The 20,350-nt window shown below is 42.1% G+C and overlaps 3 protein-coding genes across 3 annotated transcripts; 1 reads left to right on the top strand and 2 right to left on the bottom strand.

Annotated features, from left to right (window-relative positions):
* Positions 1 to 119: 119 nt before the first annotated feature.
* On the top strand, positions 120 to 8,673 carry tmbim1a (transmembrane BAX inhibitor motif containing 1a). The gene is made up of 12 exons (XM_034613332.1): positions 120 to 443; positions 3,336 to 3,653; positions 4,694 to 4,761; positions 5,311 to 5,375; positions 5,457 to 5,510; positions 5,597 to 5,647; positions 5,755 to 5,794; positions 6,715 to 6,752; positions 6,843 to 6,930; positions 7,090 to 7,185; positions 7,276 to 7,329; positions 7,917 to 8,673. The coding sequence occupies exons 2-12, from the start codon at positions 3,341 to 3,343 to the stop codon at positions 8,064 to 8,066; spliced, it is 1,017 nt and encodes a 338-aa protein (XP_034469223.1). The 5' UTR covers positions 120 to 443; positions 3,336 to 3,340; the 3' UTR covers positions 8,067 to 8,673.
* A 1,349-nt stretch (positions 8,674 to 10,022) lies between these two features.
* si:ch73-71c20.5 (DUF4748 domain-containing protein) lies at positions 10,023 to 11,375 on the bottom strand. The gene is made up of 3 exons (XM_034613333.1): positions 11,283 to 11,375; positions 10,829 to 11,096; positions 10,023 to 10,572 (listed from the first exon to the last, which is right to left on the bottom strand). Exons 1-3 carry the CDS (start codon positions 11,323 to 11,325, stop codon positions 10,401 to 10,403), a joined length of 483 nt encoding a protein of 160 aa, XP_034469224.1. The 5' UTR covers positions 11,326 to 11,375; the 3' UTR covers positions 10,023 to 10,400.
* A 434-nt stretch (positions 11,376 to 11,809) lies between these two features.
* Positions 11,810 to 18,685, bottom strand: mcm6 (minichromosome maintenance complex component 6). Its single transcript, XM_034614365.1, is given in 20 exon segments — positions 11,810 to 12,329; positions 12,442 to 12,581; positions 12,670 to 12,864; positions 13,056 to 13,179; positions 13,583 to 13,747; positions 13,862 to 13,990; positions 14,127 to 14,282; positions 14,584 to 14,691; positions 14,778 to 14,919; positions 15,395 to 15,536; positions 15,617 to 15,767; positions 15,930 to 16,084; positions 16,197 to 16,241; positions 16,244 to 16,286; positions 16,289 to 16,360; positions 16,550 to 16,711; positions 17,168 to 17,255; positions 17,415 to 17,525; positions 18,137 to 18,283; positions 18,426 to 18,685. Coding segments are annotated over 20 exon segments (2,484 nt in total). The 5' UTR covers positions 18,524 to 18,685; the 3' UTR covers positions 11,810 to 12,218.
* Between the last annotated feature and the right edge of the window lie 1,665 nt (positions 18,686 to 20,350).

Genomic DNA, 20,350 nt, shown 5'->3' with positions numbered 1-20,350 from the left:
GGACAGATACATGAAAAATGTACTGAAGTAAGGTAACGAAATAAATGTAACTTCGTTACTTCCCACTTCTGGTTGCTATGCTCCTTTTTATTCAGTAACGTGAGACGTGCCCGTACAACGTGAGTCAGCTGAGACTGACATGCCCTGTAAACACACACACACACACACACTTCAGCTGGACTCCACCCTGGTTCTCACTCTTCCAGGAAATGTTCTGGTTATCTCTAGCTGCAGCTTCACACACACCCACACACACGGGGACAGGCGTGAGGACAGAGGACAGCTGCTGGACACGCTGACAGTGTTGTCCGCGTCTCTCCGTGTTTGGTGGAGTTTGTAGTTTTTGGAAGCCGAAGGGCGTGGCTGTGGCTGACGACAGGAAGCTCTGACATTTTGCGAAACAGAGCGACGAAAGTGCTTGTTGCGTTCACACCTCACTCTCGGTAAGTGGAGCTACTTTTCAACATGTTTGTAACGATGTAAAGACGCGGAAACACGTTTAAAACCAGACTGCTGTTAATGTGATGTGCTCGTGGTGCCGTGGCGCCAACTCCCCCACCATGGAGACTGGGATATTTGTGACTGGGTGTTATTCATGGCTGTTTATCGTGAGTCACCTGAATGGGCTGCTTGTTAGCTGAGCTCCGCTGCTGGTGGACAGGGTGGAGCGGGCGGCTGGAGCCTCAGTGCCCGGCCTTGTGTTGCTCTGCTGGGCGCAACCCTGCGAAGTGACCCCTCTGGGTGAAACTTTGACTTATTATCTTGTTCTCAACACCCTTCAACCCAGAGTAGACATTTTGACAGCTGTCGCGTGAAGTCAATAACAACATGGTGAGAGTTCGCATCCATCCGGTCGTTATCCTGGAACCTAAAGGGAGTTAAAAACCAATCGAATTTTATTTTTGTAGCACATATTCACAAGTCACAATTGGTCTCATAGGGCTTAACAAGCGGCTTCATCCTCTGTCTTTAATTCTAAACAAGAGTGAGGGGGGGGGGGAAATACCCCAAAAAACTATTAACAGGGGACAAACAGACACCTCAGAGAGAGACACGTGTGAGGGATCCCTCTCCCAGGACGGACAGAAAAGAACAGGTGCTGCGGGTAACTGAGAACATCAACAAAATACCAGTATTTACAACATTGATTCGAGAAAAACGTTTTTATCCACGATCTCTGATTCGCAATCCACCGTCATATGGTCCATGATCACATTATAGAATCATTAATGTAATAATTGGTGCATCTGTCTCCCCACATGTGAACTACTCTGTTGTCAGGGATGAGCAAATCATTTCTCCTTCAAATGTCTTGTTTTGTTCGATCAACCATCCACAGCCCAGAGATATTCAGTTAATCATAGTTTAAAATTTTAGAAACTGGTACCTTTACGTTTTTTGGCGCTTTTTCCAGAGTTGATCGATCAGTTGTTAAATCAGAAATGTTCTGTCAACCAAATTACTGACTACTGTTGTAGCTCTTAGATATTACCTATATGAAATCAAATATATATAATATATCATAAATGAAATCAAATACACAAATATGAAAAGAAATATAATGCCCTCAACATTTTCTGATTCCCCTTCTCTGCTAATAATTTAAATTTCACCCACTGTCTAACTCTTCTGGGGATGAACGCAGCAATGTTCTGCAATAGTACTGTAATTATAAAATACGGTTAATTCGATTTAAAAAATGTGTATTTTTTCACAGTTTTTAAGCATAATGGTCATTGTCAGGTTGTGAACACTTGAGAATGACAGAAAAAAGTCATGATGACTAAGTACAAACACAGGAAGACTTCAGTGGTGAGAGAAGTGGTGAGGGAAGTCCCTGACATTTAATAAAAGACTTGTATTTACTCAACAACAGTCTCAACGAAAACGGAAACATTATCTTTGCCAAACCTGTTGTTACTGAGTGTCTTGTAAAGTCTTTGTTATTTTGTCCACCCAGACACTAGACTTCATAAGTACATCTAAGTGACCTGTAAACAGATTCTCTATTTGAGGAATCATAGTTTGCGTTATACGATGTTGTGGAGGGTAACTATTCCGATGTTGACAGGGTGTATACCTACTACAACTAGGCCTGTCTGACATAACTTGTCTAGAGCAGAGTTACACCCGGCGAAACTACTTAAATCCTGTCATTTTCTAGCTGCGACCCAAAATGAATTTGGTCCGGCTCCTCTGTGCATGTTTCTGTTATACTGCAGATACTCTGAGGCACTTTTTTCCATTAAGTGTTTTCTTTCTTGTTGCTTGGCGCTCGGGTGATGTAACGGCAGCACAAGGTGGAGCCAGCTCTTGAATTCCTTTACTGTGTGTATATTCCCAGTGAAATGGGAACTAAGTAAATGAACAAACTGAGTATGCCAGTGAGACAAATAATAACGCAATGGCTTAGTTTATATTGTATTATAATGAGGAGAACAATGACACAATAATCTGCATAATGTTATGAGTGTAAATCCATTCTGGATTATTCTCAATGAGTCGCATTGTAAATGTGGTTTGATTTTTAGTTTTTCTGTTGAAACACTTAAATGATCCTGTAAAAGTACCACAGATGTTTTTATCCTCATACAGGAACATGGAATTATCTGGCTATATGTAACTTCACATTGTGAGTGTGTGCATGTTGTGTGTCTGTGGTTTATTATTAGATATTTCCCTCAGAGATCCATGTGAATCCTTGATACAACCCCACATGTATCTAATTAGTTTAGTTCAAGTATGATTGTCACCCAGGCAGTTAAATCCAAGTGTTGGATAAAACGTCTTTATCTCATATATCTTTGGTTGTCAGTCAACGTGAGGATTGAAAGTTACCCACACCCATGGAACACTAAATTCATATTTCCATCTCCCAGTTCTCTATGTAATGGGACACTGTTTCTACATCAGCTCAGATTTGCTTTCTCATTTCTGAACCACGATTTGTTGTTAATTAAGCCAGCTTTAATTTCTTGTGTTTTTCTCACATGGCCACAGGCTCAGACACATGGGACTAACATGCCAGCTAACAGTGTTGTTTCTATTTCACTGAAAGCTGCTGAAAAACACACTTTGTCACTACTACCCTTTTTTTTATACATACATTTAGTCATTTCCTCCATTTTGCAATGCATAAATATTAATTAGATACACGTTAAAAGCCTGTCTACAAATGGATGTGTTTCGATTAAGGTCTGCGGATAATATTGGCCGTGGCTATGAATGGTTCTCGTTGTTTGTTCTCTGCTTATCACACACACCATCGTCGCTTTTTGTACATAAAAGTGTGAAACAGATATGACCTGCATTTTCTCATGCTTCCCTCCTTACAGACATCATGTCCAGGTCAGACTACCCTCCAGGGTATGATGACTCTCGTGGCCCGCTGTACACACCTCAGGACGGGCCTTACCCACCTCCCCCTGCCTATGGCTTTCCAGCTTATGGTGGTTTCCAGCCAGGCCAGCCGTCTGCTCCCTACCCCGCTGGACCAAACGCTCCTATGTACCCAGGCCAGCCAGCAGGCTACCCTCCTGGCCCATACCCGGGACAACCTCACCACGCTGGGCCTCCAGGGGCAGGCTACCCCAGGCCACCTCCCATGCCCCCTATTATGCCACCTACCATGCCATCAGATGTCCTGAGCTCTGGTAAGAGCAGGGTACCAAGCATGCCAGTGTGTTTTATAATGGAGCTATCCCTTTTTTTAAAGCAAAAGTGAAATACGTTGACAGTACTCTCTTCTTTTTGACAACATTTCAAAAGATTATGCATATTTGTACTGTATCCTGGCATATTAAAATAATTACAATGCATTATTTAATCAATCAGACAAAAACAGCATCTATTACCCCATTTACACCTGTCATTAAAATGCATTTTGGGTAATAGGATTGCAATCAAATAGAGCTCGACCGCATGTTTAAATGTACCTATGACACATTGAGAAGAAAATGGGATCTGATTGGACAAAACCCTGCAGGAGGTGGTCAGTGATGCATGTGACTACATTTAACACAAAAGTAAATACAACTGTGTTGTCAGTCCACATACCACATGTGTGCACTGTGCAGAAATTATAACCACAATGCTCAATCAAATCTCACTGTGGACACATATTGATACCAAGTTTAAATGTAATCAGGTCAAAATCATATTTAGATACAATGTGGTTACGAAACGCATTTGAATACCAGGTCTGAGTGTAACAACTTGGGACATTGCACCTTTTGTATTAGACCACGCCAACTTTAACTGAGCAAAAGTGAAGGAACACATATGTCATTTTACTGTCAGTTTTTAGCATTTCAGCTTTGGAAGCAGATTTCTTGCTGCATGGGTGTAGGACTAGTGACCTACTGACAAGTGGACAGAAAAACTAACTTAATCTTGCTCATGTCGGGGAATTCGGTTAATACTTTCCCCAATGTGTGTTGCATTCACAAACTGTCGGGTTTTTGCAACGTTTATTTAGCAATGGCGGCCTGGGTACCTCGTACTGTGCTGTGTTACCCTGCCATAGCATTAAGATATGCTACATAAAGTAACCAAGACTTCCCTGAAAAGTTTATTTTTGCTAAGTTGTTTTTGCAGAAAGTCGCTTAGGGGGTCTGTAAAATTGGTAAATGTAGTAACAAAAGTGCTCTATTTGGTCAGTGCTCATACTCTGTCTGTTCTGGTGATGTCACAGGTGATGGTTTTGCAGCGCGCGACAGCGACTGGGACAGTCTGACTATTCGGCATGCCTTCATCAGAAAGGTAAAGTATTGTGGCTATGCAAACCTTTACTGGTTGAGTCAGAGCAAAGCGTGTGATGTACTGAACGATAAATTCATTCATTCCACAGACTCTTCTAAACGCCTGATTTTGTCGATATAAAAAAGGGTTTTAACCTTTTACTGATTGTTTCACAGCGGTTATGTTCTAAAGTTTTCGTGTACATAAAGACATGACTTTAGCCCCAGTCAGCTTGTCTGCTGTGAGTGACAGAGACACATCCAATCACACACATAGCTCTCTGTCACACAGAGGCATATTTTGACTATTTTGATTGATTTGATTGATTTGATTCAAACTACTTTTAAACCATTTATTGTAATAAAGGTTTCTCATAGATATCTACAATTCAGTTGGATTATTACTATCTATTATTCCAGGCTCCGATATCTACACTTTAATTCTGACTAGTCTTGATATAGGTGCACGGTATCTACACCATTCTGACAAATTCAATTAATAATTTCACAGACAAACTGCTCAGTCAAAAAAACTCCAGTGTGTAATGTCCCGCTTATTTGTGTTTTTTAGGTGTATTTGGTTTTGGCGGCTCAGCTCCTCGTCACCACAGCCATCGTGGCTATATTCACCTTTGTGTGAGTAGAGTGTGTGTCTCAGTGGCTGTTTGTGTTTGTGTCTGGGTGTATCATGCTTTAACCTTGTTGTGTTTCCCACAGTGACTCTGTCAAATTGTTCATACAGCAAAACCAAGCTCTCTACTGGACAGCATAGTGAGTCCTTCTCAGTGGTAACACCGGTTTCTTTTCAGTGATGTATGCAAATGAACGTTTTTGAATGTTGATATTATTTCTTGCAGCGGTATATATATCGTCGTCCACCTTGTACTGGTCTGCTGTAAAGGCCCCAGGTGAGTGATTGCTCAGTTTTACAAAGAATAATTGTATACATTAGAAATAGAAATAATATTTATAGAAAACCCCTGCTGTGAATTTTCTAATCCCACTCTCTTTGTAGGAGGAAGTTCCCATGGAACGTCATCCTGCTGCTCATCTTTGTAAGTGATCATCAGATTTATGAACCAGGAGTTATACTCACACAATTACTCACGCTTTTCTGGACTTGGATCAAGTCTATTCTCAGACTGAAATATGTAACCTTTCCCTGAAAGAAAATTTCCATTAGTCTCTGTTAGTGTTGTCCTGGAGATAGAAGTTTGACTTTGATATCACCACACTTGACTCAGCCTGTTTGCATAATGCTTTTCATATGTTGTTTCCATTTTATCAGCTCTAAGAGCAAAATGGCTCCGTGTGTTACTTCATGGCTCAGTTTAGTCAGTAGAGGTGGACTGATGTTATTCAGCTTTGTTATTACACATACTGCTGACTCACTTCTACATGTTCCACTATGCTGGATCCATTGCAATTGTTTGGACTCTTAAATGTGTTTTTTGAGCTGTAAACTAAATTATACAACTTTAATGAAACACATTAGTGCTGGATTTAATATCTATTTAATATGTCTGACCAATTTTTTTTTTTAATCTACATTTATGAGCTAAGTACTGTTTTAAACCATCTTGGACCTTTCATGGCCAATGCATACGTAGTGTTTGGGATCTGACACCCACATAGACACACAGGTAGGGGGGCAGGGAGGCGTGTCTCAGCCCCACCCCCCAGCACTTTTTTTATTCCAGGGAGAGACACCAGCCAAATCTTGAGAGTGAAACTAGACTTAAACTATTTCAGTCTATGTTTTATTTTAGTCTGAGGGATTTTGTTTTACCACATTATTCTATATTTGCATGATCTAGTTAAGAGTATTTATTTGTGGGCACTTTTATTTGGATCTTTTGATCATAGATATCGAAGTCAGTTACAGAGTTTTTTCCTTTTCGTAAATGAACTGTATTTTGGTTGGATTAGTAGGTTTGTTGCTATTAAACCTTCACCTGTGCTTATTTTTTAACAGACGCTAGCTTTGTCCTACTTGACTGGAACCATATCCAGGTAAAAATTAACTTGAACAGTTCAGATAGTATGAAAACGTCCAGACAGTTTCCTTCTGTATTAACTGCATGGTGCTCTTTTTCTTTTTAGTTACTATAACACAAAAGTAGTGTTTCTCGCAATGGGGATCACCGCTGTTGTCTGCATTGCCGTGACCATATTCTGCTTCCAGACAAAGGTAAGGTGTGAGTGAGTGTCTGTGCGTGTGAGGATGTGTGTGACAGTGTAAGAGAGAGTGTATGAGTGTGTGTGTGAAAGAGAGAGCACTTTTCATCTTTAAATGGCAGCATCTTTTGTAAGTATCAACATGGCTGTTGGTTGTTTCTCTTTCTCAAAGGTCGACTTCACCAAGTGTCAGGGTCTCTTCTGTGTCCTGGGGATCGTAGTATTTGTCACCGGCATCATCACAACCATCGTGCTGTCCTTCAAATACGTGAGATAAAGCTAATGTGTACAACACAACACTGTTCTTTACAAAACATATTCAAGATGTCATTATTGTAATAACTGTTTGTTGTTGCAGATTCCATGGCTTCACATGCTTTATGCAGCTTTCGGAGCCATAGCCTTCACTTTGGTGAGTATTGAACGTAATAAGTAATAACCTTTATTTGTATAACACTTTTCTTAACAAAGTTACAAAGAGCTTCAAAAGAGGATACATTATATAGAATTCAAATTGAATAAAAGTAAACCAACATAAATGTATTTATTTATTATTTAGTTTGAAGAGAAAAGAAAATCAGCTACAGATGAAGCATTTCTGATCTCAGCTGCCAAGTCTTTCCAGAGTTTGGGGGCCTGTACTGCAAAAGCCCAATGGCCTTTAATCACAAATCAGGATCTGGGAACTTGCAGAAGACGATCAGCTGATCTAAGATGCATGCAGGCTCATATGGAGTCATCAATAAAATCTTAAAATCTCTGCGAAAACACAGGAAGCCAATGCAGCGAGGCTAGAATCAGTGTTACGTGGTTACGTTTTACTGATCCAGTAATAATCCTAGTATTAGCATTAGCCCTCACTATGGTGAGTATTTTACTTAGAAGCTGTGTAAGCAGTTTCTACTATTTGTCACACCTCCATTTGAAGTTGATCTATTACTATCTTCTACTATTATTTTACAAAGCATGTTTTTATGATTTATTTTTTTGTGCTTGTAGTTCCTAGCTTACCACACACAGCTGCTGATCGGCAACAGAAAACACTCCATCAGTCCAGAGGAATACGTGTTCGCTGCTCTCTCTCTCTACGTCGACATTGTCCAGATCTTCCTCTTTCTGCTGCAGATTATTGGCGCTTCGACCAAATAAGTCCACGAGGGCGTCACCGTGTAAACAAGCATCCAGCTGCAAAACCATTCCATGCTTTTTCAAACCTCTGCTTGTTTTCACTCAGAATCAGAACACATGTATGAAGTCATGGTGCACTTCAGGGAACAGGAAAGGTTGAATTTTAGAGTTTGTCATAGTGTAGGTTCATCATATGCACAAAAAAATGCACTTTTTTTTCTGAAATCGGTATTTGTCTGAATCTGCATAAACAACTTACTAGTGGTTAGCCAATAATATTAATACTACAGTATAATTACCTGTTGACATTGGAAGCTGCAACGTTTATTTATCCTTGCTGGACTTCAGTTAATTCGATCGGTGACATTTTTCTCTCCATGAACACGTACTACTCCTTATAAGCTGTTATCTATTCTGTATAAAATGTTGAGAGGTTTGTTCTAATTTTCAGTCAGATTTGCCAACTTCGAGGCTGTCTCTGTCTTACAGGCGGATGTACAGCAGGGGAGGGGCATTATCCAAAAAACTGCTTCTTTTCTAAACCAAGTAACAGGGCCAGGATTGTTATATCCATACAGACTTTGAATTATTCATATTAATTATTAAAAGTAACAAATGTAGACATGTGCCCTGATTTGTGACATGAATTTATAATTAATAGGCTGCATATGTTTCACTAACCATGGGATAATGTGCCAAATGTTAATAGTTTATACTGACTCTCTGTAATTTAAAGGGATAGTTCAGCATGTTGGGAGGAAACCTTCTGCAGCCAGTAGACATTTAGCTTGGCTTAGCATAAAAAACGTAAATAGAGGGAAACAGTTAGCCTGGCTCAGTCCGATGATTAGAAAAAAATCAATCTACCTGCAGCTCTAATGCTCAAGAACTAATGTGACACATCTTTAGTTAAATCTGTATATAAACTGTGTGTGTGTGGGGGGGGTTATGTCTGACTATAACAGGTTTCAGGAGTTCGGCATATGACCTCCTGAAAATACAAATGTATATTTTTACACCAACATATACAAGGTCTTTCCACCAGCGTCTCTGAAGTTTGTTTGTGTAATTCATGATGTGTATATTAGTGTCAGAGGCTGGTAGGTGGATTTCTTTTCCTTGGGAGAGAGCCAGGCTCATGGTCTCCCTCTCTTCCAACCATCATTCTATACTAAGCTAACTGCAAGTTGTGTCATCTTCACAAAATTAGCATGTTTCTCAAAAAGTGTTAATTATATACATGTTAAAAGGCAAAATTGGGTGATAAATCAATGTTAAATGTGAACTCTTTGACAACTCAAACAGAACCAATGTTATGTTTGGTATTGATCCTACTGACTCCAAATGATAAGCAAACACTTCCTATTGGTTGTATCAATACTTTGGAGCTTAACATGCCCACCCCTGAAGTACAGCTCAGTAATGACACACTTGTTCTAATGTTACATTTACATACAACATCACTAGTGCCTTCACCACGACAACGTTTCAGGGTATTACTTTTGTTTTACTTTAAGAAGTGCAGGGTTATATTCAATAAGCTTTAATAGTATTGTTCCCTACTGTATGTGCCTCTTCATGTATTAGTCAGATTTTGGTCAGACGCTGAGTCAGCAGGGCGGGTCTTTCCACTGGAAAGATCAATCATTGCCATAGTGTTGAATTACCGGAACACTAATGATGTTTTGGGCGTTCCAGCTAAATTGGCACCATGTCCACTATCTCTGACATGATCCGCTCCAACCAGCTGGTCCTCCACACACACCCACACACCACTAGCTAATGTTAAATATAACCCTCGACTCTAAATTAACAAGGGAAACATTTTGAGTGTGTGGCTGGGTTTGTAAATATGTCACATCAGTGCTAAAGAAAATCTGTTTGCTTTTTCGTATTAAATAAAACTGTTTTATTTGAGTTATGATGTGGTTCATTTGCAGCTATAGCAGTTAAAACTCACATTTATAGAAGAAGTCATTCACAAATATACATTTTCATTTATTTTCCACTTTTTCTTACAGAACATCAGTGAGATGACAAATAAATACATGGTGATTTTTTCAAATTCAATAAAGTGGTCCACACTTAACATCATGCGCCATCTCTGTACTTGAATAAGGAAGAAAATGTTCAGATTTCAGGCTTTGACACGGACATGTCCCTTCACAGACTTCCTGCATCAACACCAGAAGAAATATTCAGTCCTGAATGTCTCCGAGCTTTTAGGTGTTTTGAAGTTAAGCTCATACAGTCCACATCTCCTCTGTGATCAGTCTTAGAGAGCGGTGCAGGAATCACCATCTGGAGTAGCAACATTCAGGCCATGGTGCAAATCCTCACAGCCACCCGTAAACGTTACTGGTCCACGTTAACCCTCTCTGAGTGACGGTGGTAGCGACTGCCTTCATATTCTCCATCATTGGACGTTCTCATCCTCTGTCGAACCTTCAGCTGCTTCAGGCGGTTCTTGTCCACCTGTCTCTTGGCGAGGATGAAGCTGATGATGCCTGTAGGGAGGCCGATCATCCTGGGCAGAGGGGAGAGATATTTAGATATTTAGAGTTTTGTTTTATACATGACACAATCAATAATATTAATAAACATAACGTATACGGTTCATTGCTGATGCTGACACAATTACACCTGTTTGTGCTACAACAACAACAACTAGTGCAATAATTACAACTTCAACACAATTTCCTCTTGTGTTGTTTAGTGGTGTTGTCTCTGTTGATCAGTTACACAGTTCTCATGTGAGCTCTGGGGCTGTTAAAGAGGCTCACCAGGCGTATCCAATGTTCACCATGGGGTTCTTCGCCCTTCTGTGCGGGATGTCCTCAGGACCCTCCTCCTCTTCCTCCTCCCCGGCTCTCCTGCCCTCTGTGGGGCTGCTCCTCTGCGGCTCCGTCCTGGAACTGGAGCTCAGGGAGGCGGCAGGGGAGACGTGGAGAAGCCGACACGGAGCAGCAGGCGGCCGGGCACACGGACACAACAACACCGGGGTCTGGCGGCTGTGTGTGAGGAGCCGCCGGCCGGGATCCAGGTGTAAACCTGAGAGGAGGAGACATTTTATCTGTCAGAGACTTCAGGCTCATGTGAGGAGTTTACTTCACGTGACAAGAACCTGTACCTTTTAAACATGTTACGAGCATGACGTTATTTCCACAAGCCTGTGTCCACATCGTTACTTTAGTGAAACCTAAATTAAAGTCCGACATTAACGAGTTTATCTTTTACCTTTCACTGTTGACCTGAGAGCTCTCACGTAACCGGCCGCCATGTTTGTTTGATGGAAGTTTCGGACATGCGCAGTGCGGTTCTCTTTAAACCCCAGACTGCTGCCACCTACTGGACGTTATTAGTGCTGCACTCTGTGCGCTGCAGGAAATGAAGGAAAGTCGAGAAGCATCAGGACTGAAAGTGACAACATAAAAAACAAATAAAGAAATGACTCCGTCAGACAAACAAGAACAAACAGATGCAGAGATAAATGAATGAAACATACTATGTATAGTTTGGTGAGGGAAATTGCTAATTATGTATTTTAATTTAAGTGCAACGATGAGGTCTGTAGTATAATAACTATCAATACTTGTTTGAGAGAATAATTGCTATGATATGGTAATTTAGGGTATAACTACTATTACAACTGTACATACTATTCATTATTGTACAGTCTACCCGTTTACCTATATGAGCCCTCATGTTCTGTTGTTCTATTTTCAATTAAGAAATGGTTGAGAAAAAAAAAAAAAAAAGACCAGTTTAAGTCAACATTTTATTTATTTAACCAACATTTCAATCCATATCATCATTTTACAAAAACACATAACATGAAACCACAGAGGGCAGCGTACGCCCTTAATATACAGTTACCATAACAAACAGCAATAACACAATTCAGGGAAGGTCCTTCAACTTGGAGTCAGACCAACAGGAGCCAGAGAGCGACGGGAGGAACCAGCAGCATATTTACACAAGTCACACTTTTTCTTTAAGAGCCCCAGAAACGTATCTTTTTACAGTAGAGATGATAAACTCAAAAACAAGTCTAATAGCATCTCCAGTGCTACTATTATGTACGTGTTACATATGAGCGTTCATATTCAACACCTCGAACATCACTTTGTTATTGTTAAGATTTAATAACAGAAGTCATGGAAGCAAAACAGTTTAATCCTCCAGGTTGTAGTTGGGGTTGACGACCAGAACACCTTCTTCCTCTGAGCTCTCAGACTCTGAGCCCTTCAGCCCGGCCTGAGACAGCTCGATCAGGATGTGATCCTGGGGAGACACGTGCACATCGTCAGTTATGTCCACACACGCGCTAAAAATATCATGTTTTGCGTGCTGCTTTAGAAAGTGATTGTGTTGTTGAACTGTTGGTTGAACTCACATAGTGCACCAGCCTGTGAATGACCTTCTCGATCAACCCCTTCCGATTGACCAGCTCCTCCTCAGAGTCGATCTCTGACTCGATCTCCTTCAGATACCAGTTCACCACAGCACTCTTCTTCAGCTCCTCCTCTTCCTCAGCTGCAGAGAACAGGGAAAATGTGAGATTTAAAAAAAATATATTCTATTGAAACAGATGGAGACAGTAAGGAAAGGGAAGACTCCTTACCCTCCTCTGCTCTGCGCAAATGCAGGACGAGCAGGTTGGAGATGCGTCTGTACTCGGGGAAAGACAGGCGGAGGGACGGTTTGGCCTGGCTGCCCGTCTCAGCGTGGCCGTTCACACCCTTGGCGTGGCCATTGACACCATCAGCATGGCCGTTAATACCATCCCCGTGACCGTTCACTCCGTTGGGGATGTTTCCTGCAGAGACAAATTTGTATTAGATGATTTGTTTTCACTAGATACAAAACCTTAAGCTGCTTTCAGACATACACTGAACTCTGGATAGTCTCCTGTAATTATCCAGAGGGGCCACATTGCGGACATTTGCCAGAGTTCATGCATGTGTGTGTGTTCGTCTCCAGGAAAGTGTGTTTACTGTGGGGCCGTACCTTCCTCCTGCTGCTCCTCTTCCTCCAGCTCCTCGTCCTGCTCCAGGTTGATGTCGGGCGTCTCCACTCGGATGATGGACTTGTTCAGGAGACGGAACGCTTCCTTCACATGTTTGGGCTGCACCTGGAGAAATAAGGATAAAGGACAATGGTCACAATTATGTATCACGCGATATGACTTAGAGTAGTTACATTAGTCAATATTAACACAATAAATGGCCACGTTCCTGACTACATCCAGGACTTAACCCCTTATGTGCCTGGGCGTTCACTTTGATGAATGGAGAAAACTTTTTTTTTTTTTTATTTAAATCGCAAAGCTATTATGAATGTTTGACATATACTTTGATTTTATTAGCTGACTTTCAGATTGCTGTCACTGCAGCAGTTTTATAGCTGCTTTATGAAGTATTGTGTTACTTTGTGCGCTTAATTTTGACTTGTGGTCAGTGTGTTAAACGTTCACTGTCAAACAATCTGTGCCACAGTCCCTTGCTGGCTGAACAGGAGAGAATTTTTGTACGCACCTCATCACAGCAGTGCATACGCGCCATGGACTCCGACAGGCGGATCATGCTCTCCAGCTGTCGCACCGTGATCCTCCAGGCAGACTTGGTCACGCCGCCTGAGCCGTCACGCTGACGGAGACGCTTGTACTGCTCCACGATGAACTCTTCCGATTCGCTTGAGATCTGCGGATGTACGGTATAGTTGTAATAATAATAATAATAATAATAATAATAACAAAGAATAATAAAACCTGCAACAACAATGTGAGCGCAGGTAGAAACTTAACACACACTCACCTTAGGTTTGAACTGCCTGGCAAAGAGAAGATATCTGCGGACCTCGTCCAGAGAGTAGAGTCTGTCCACTGACTCCGCCACACGGGAGTGCAGGTCCACGATGCGGCGGGCGATGGCATAGTCGGTCACCTAGGATACAGATGGACATACAGTATTGAACCAGGTCAGCATTACAAACAGGATGGAAGAAATCAAAGACATATCAGATATGAAATAAACATAATGACCAAACAGCTGAACAGAGGACAAATGCAGACTCTCGCACCTCGTTGCAGTCGTCCACCAGGATGAAGAAGAGGTCAAAGCGGCTCATGATGGGGGCCGACAGGTTGACGTTCTGTTTCAGACTCTTGCTGCGGTCGTAGCGACCACCGACGGGGTTGGCAGCGGCCAGGATGGATGTACGAGCGTTGAGCGTGGCCTGGAAGAGACAGAGACGAGGTTGTACTTTGGAGATGGTTGAAAGGCCGTATGGGTAAAAAAAAAATCTAATGAATTCAGTTGTGTATTTTACGCCTGGCATGTCTTAACACGAAGGTTCCTACCAACCTAGATCTCGAACATATAATTACGTTACATTTAGCTGACGCTTTTATCCAAAGCGACTTACAATAAGTAGTAAATATAAAAGCCTTTAATTTCTAAGTGTGTGTAATTACATTTCAATATAATTGAGCTGTGTGGTGGCTTGATTAAGTGTCGGGTTGATTTGACTCTGTTACCTTGACTCCAGCCTTTGTGATGCTGATGGTCTGCTGCTCCATGGCTTCGTGAATGGCCACCTGGTCCTTCAGGTCCATCTTGTCAAACTCATCAATGCAACACACACCCTGAAAACAAAAATAAAGCCATTAGTACCAATAAATGAGACACGTAATGAAGTCCTTCCTCACCCTCTATAGCTCCCATCACTCACGTTGTCAGCCAGCATCAGAGCTCCGGCCTCGATGACAAACTCATGGGACTCCTCGTCTCGGACCACGGCGGCTGTCAGACCCGCGGCACTGCTGGCTTTGCCGCTGGTGTACACTGCTCGGGGACTGAATTCCTCCACATGCCTGAACACACACACACACACGATTTAATTTCACTATTACAACAGCTCTAAACAAGAGTAAATACACAACAGACACTCACTTATTGATGTTAGTATTTTTATTTGTTACACATACCAATGTTGATTTGCTAACTGTCATAGGTAGTCATTATTTTCTGTAAATCAATTTTGTATTTGCTAATTTTGTGAAATTTAAACAATATTTGGGTAGAGGCTTTAAAATAAGCTCACTGGGTTTTCTGCCTTCCCCTGCACTGTATATTATTATTTTTACATGTTTCTATGTATTTGAATTTGATAAAGATTTGAATCTGTGCTTAATCAAATAAATACATTCAGTTTGATATTTTCTCTTTGTTAGTGCAAGTTGTGACAGAAGACTACACGTTCATTTGTATTAATCACACTGGATATACCCTTTCATATAATGGTTGCCCTGGCAACTCGTGAGTAACCTGTGAGCTTGTGCTACATACTTGAGGAACTGGCTCTTGGCCGTACTCGGGTCTCCGACGATGCAGACATTGATGTCTCCCCTCAGCGAGGTTCCCTCCATGGTCGTCTTAGGAACGCCTCCGAACAGCATCAGCAGGATGCCGCGCTTCACCTCGTCATTGCCTGTCAATCACAACGTCAGCAGTTAGATGACAATTCACAGTTTGTATGCATCTCTGAAGGTTCAGTGCTCGAGCACTGACCGTGGATGGTGGGGAAGAGGCTGGTGCACAGGTTGTGGTACAGGTTTTTGTCCTGGCTCATCTCAAACACTTTCTCCCACTCCCTCTCAGTCATCTGGCTCTTGATGCTCTCTGCCAGTCTGCTCCTCCTCCCGCAGCTCCTTTCACCAAACTACAACAAAAGACAACACAATTTCTAGTTAAAGTACTGGCATGTTTAGGGATAACTTGTTTCTTTATTATCTAGACAGGTGGAACGATGACGTGCGACTGACTCCTGTGAAAGGGTTTGCATTCTTTTGTGGAAATACATGACTGTGTGTGTGTCTCTTACCCGTGGGTTAGTTGGAGCCACGTTGCAGGCCAGGAAGGGCCAGTCTGTACGACAGCTCTCTGACCTCCCAGAAGCTTTCAGCCCCTTCAGACCCTCAGACTCTGAGTTCTGGGGTCCTCCAGCTACTCGGTTGCTGGACTCTGATCGCACACCTGAAGGAGAAAACCATACAAATCAGGGAGGGTGTCAAAAAAACAATTAACACAATTTCTCCTAAGTGCTGTTGTCCATCAGTGGGTTCAGAGTGTAGTCATAACCAATACCCAGGAGTGCTGAGCTGAGACACGTCCGGCACGACGATGAGGGTCCCTGTAAGTCACAGCGGTCTCCGGCCTGAGCGGTCTCCACAGCCTCGGCCCCCTCAGCACGATCTCAAGGGAGCGTGGGATGGAACCACGTGGCAGCTCCGCCTGCGTCTCCTGGATACGCACCTGAAAACACAGTTAAACTCAGTCTCCAGCGTCCAGGCCTATGTTGTGGTCTCTACATGTTCTTCTTACACACACACACACACACACACACACACACACACACACACACACACACACACACACACACACACACACACACACACACACACACACACACACACACACACACACACACACACACACACACACCTTCTGGAAGTCGATGAACTTGGATTTGTGTGTGTCCAGGTGGAAGCGGGCGCGGTTGTTGCAGACGGGGTTTCTGCAGATGGTTGGCGGAGAGTATTTGAACTGCTGAGGGACGTCTTTGATGACCGCCTGGCAGTCCATACACAGGAAGGTGCCGCTCACCTGAAACCACAGAGACGCCACACAAGCTCATCATCAGTGTATTTTATGCATTACAGCGTTAGTTCTGTTGATTGCAATTACCTCCATCAAGGAGGATATGTTTTCACCCCAGACCATGTTTGTTGCGTTGTTTGCTTGATTTTTAAGCAAGACTACACAAAAACTACTTGACCAAACCTGGTGGAAGCTTGTGGAATGGGTCAGGGAAGAAACAACTAACTTTTGGTGTGGATTAGTGGGCGGAGCCAGGATTCTCCCCCCCCCAACACTTTCTTTAACATTTTGAGATGGAACTTTCTTTGATTTTCAACATTTTTCCAGTGAATAATTCACCGATCTTGATGAAAAAAAAAAAGCCAAAACATGTAGGCAACTTGATTCAAGTAGTGTTAATCAGCTTGATTCAATTTCAGGGGACTGTTGGGAGTCTAGTGAGTGTAGTGCAATGTGTCTTACCAGTTCAGGGTGTACTGGGTGTGTCCTCACCACCTGACCACTGATCCTGACCAGGGTGCCGATACGCATGGACGACAGCTCACGGATTCTAGATCACACATTTGACAGATAGCCTTTAGATTAACTAGAATAAGAGTGTGTGTACATATTTCTCTACTATATAACTGTGTGTGAATTCAGAGTACACATGCCAACTAAGAATAGTGAGATGAACTGAAACCCAGCAGCAGCTTGTTCAGTGTCTTACTTGTGTCTGGTGGGAAGATCCTCGATGGCAACGTAGAACTCTTTGTTGAGGGGAACATTCCCATGATCCCGAGCAAAGTTGCGCACTGCCCGACACAGGAAGGGATAAACTCTGGAGGCAGAGAAAGACCCAGGTTAGTGCACAGGTGAAGTCAGTGTGGCTCTTATCCAGAAATACCTAGAGCACCTGTTCAATTTGATTTAAACAACTTCCTCCATTTAGGAGCAAGATACAAGGGAGCTTATAGAGCAATATGGCAATAAAAAAATTAAAAAGTGTATAAAAAGATCAGCTACAAAGAACAAGAGCTTAAAAACCTTTCTACGATCTATGACAGACTGCAGAGGGGATGGAAGTTAGTTTTACAAGCAGGTAAAACATAACATCCCAACGAGAAAAACTCACTAGTAGGAACATGTTCAGAAGAATATATCCTCAGGACTCAGATCTCTTTGTTTCACACTCATGATCTTAAAACTGATTTTGACACTTTCAGGCTGTTTCTAGCGTTTACTGGGAGGCTGTGAAAGCAGCAGACGGAAGGAAACAGAAGAGGCTCTCAGAGGAAGACTGATCAAAAGTGCGAGGAATGGCAGAGCTGACGTTTGGTGAGCAGGGGGACTCTCTGCCCACAATGGCCTCGGTTCATATCAAATCTAAGACAGTGATCCAACACACAAAGCTGCAGGGGAGCACGTTGTCTCCACACTCGGGGGTCTGACCTGTAGTACTCCTCCTGGACGGTGGTGGCCAGCTCCTGGTTGAAGCCCTCCAGGTCTGTGAAGCTGACCAGCAGCGTGTTCCTCTCGGGCCTGATCAGCTCCTCGGCCTCACGCACGTACTTCACCTCCCCGTCCCCGCTCTGAAACCTGCACAGGAGAACCAGTGAGAACCTACACACACACACAGCGCCTGATCCTCACCGCTACTGACACAGAACAGACAAAGAACGTGGGTCTGTGCGATCAGCTCGCGTGCCGCGACTGTGCAGCAGTACAGAGGTGAACTTACTCCTCTAAGAAAGCCTGGAATAACTTCTGACATTTCTCTGCCAACTCGTCTTTCACCATCTCCCTGGCATTCTCCGCGGTCGCTGTGGCAACGTCCATGTTGAGATCCCGTGAAAGTGCGAGAAAGGTTTCAGAAAGTGACGATAAGTCTCAGAGGCGCTCAGCTTCTCTCCGGAAACTCAGACACACGATCACGTCCTGACAACAGAGCGGACACTTTCGCGCGAAAAGGAGACCACGTGACGTTTGGCGCGCCGCTGCCGACCAATCGGTGTCGCTATGTAAACATTCTGGGGCTCGCAGCCAATCAAAGGGTGCAGATGTAGAATGACGTAAAGTCTTTCTCCTCTTTTCCCGCGACACACTTCCTGCTTCAAGGTTCAATAAAGTTTAGTGAAAAAAATCAGTGAGATCATCACGTCTGTCTTCACCAGAACCAGCTGATGCTCAAACATGAAGAGAAAGTGACTCATGTTACCGGTGTTGATATTTTTAATGTCTGTAATCATATATATAATAACAATGAGTTGAACGTATAAATATTAATAAATGACCGTAGGTAGTTTATGTAGTTTCTCACTGTGGCCACTAGAGGGCAGTTAACACCCACGATACAATGCATTAAGTTCAACTGCTAAACCATCGCCCAGTGGAGTTAAGATACTACTACAACTAACAATACAATACTACTAATACTACTACTACTACCAATAATAATAATAATAATAATAATAATAATAATAATGACAATAGCACAAATTAGAGCACAAATATGAGAATAACAATGTTACAGATGAGAAAAGAGTAAAAATTAAATAAAGTAAAACATTATAAAACGATTAAAACAGTCAATAAGATCAGAGCTAGGTTAAAAGTGAATAAATGAATAAGCAAATAAAGCTACAAAGTTGAAGGTGAATTCAGATCCCAAGTCTTTAGAAAGCACACCTATAAAAATGAGGAGTTGGCTAGGCTGATCTCCTCTGGGAGATTGGTCCAAAGAGGGGGAGCTATATGAAGTTTTGATTCATCCAGCATTTTATGTCCGGAATACAATCATCGAGAATATTAGCTTGATCACATTCATCAAGATAATAACTCAGTTAAGATAATAATACATTCATTTAGACACCAATGTGGTTCAGGGACAAACAACACAACATTATTCCAGAGTCATTGGGAGGCCAGTGAGGGATCAGGTCAGTGCAGTTACTAGGCTGGGCTGTCACACATCCTCCTCCTGTAATACTATCATAGTGGATGTTAATCTAAACGTCCATAGATAACTTCTTATATGGCTCAGTACACTACATTTTCTGTAAATATGCTGAGGCCTTTTGTGTGGAGCTTAAAACAGTGTGTATTATGTGTGGAAGACACTGACTATAAAGATGATCAGCACAGAAATGGACTATTCTGCCAAACAGATTCAAGACTTGAACACTCACCAATTCTATATTCTCAGTAGGAGTTTGTCCTGGATCCAAAGAAACCTGCAATCCCAAATGTGTGTCAGTCTCATTTCTCATGACACACTGTCTGAGACACAAGCATCACTTCACATGTGGTGTAGTGACTTTGAATGACCACTAGGGATTGCTGTAATCAGGGGGGGAAATGAGCAATGCACCACAGTTATATACTGATCATAATGGCTACAATCACCAGGACCATTAATACATCACAGTACAAATGGCTTTACCAATATAGAAAAAACACTGAGCAGTTGATATAAAGTGGCACATTAATAGATACATGATAAATAAATATAAACAGATAGAATATTTTGATATTTTTGTTTGAATGAATATATCTGTCAACTCCTGTGAAAGATCCACATCTAGTGTGTAAATACTGATAGTAATTATAATTGACAATGTAACATAATAGTTGTTGCTGTATTTGAAAATATCAGTGATCTAATTG

The sequence above is a fragment of the Hippoglossus hippoglossus genome, chromosome 17 (genome assembly GCF_009819705.1).
Source record: "Hippoglossus hippoglossus isolate fHipHip1 chromosome 17, fHipHip1.pri, whole genome shotgun sequence".
Taxonomy (NCBI): domain Eukaryota; kingdom Metazoa; phylum Chordata; class Actinopteri; order Pleuronectiformes; family Pleuronectidae; genus Hippoglossus; species Hippoglossus hippoglossus.
Note: the sequence above shows the minus strand (reverse complement) of the source record. Positions and strands in the feature narration are given on the sequence as shown.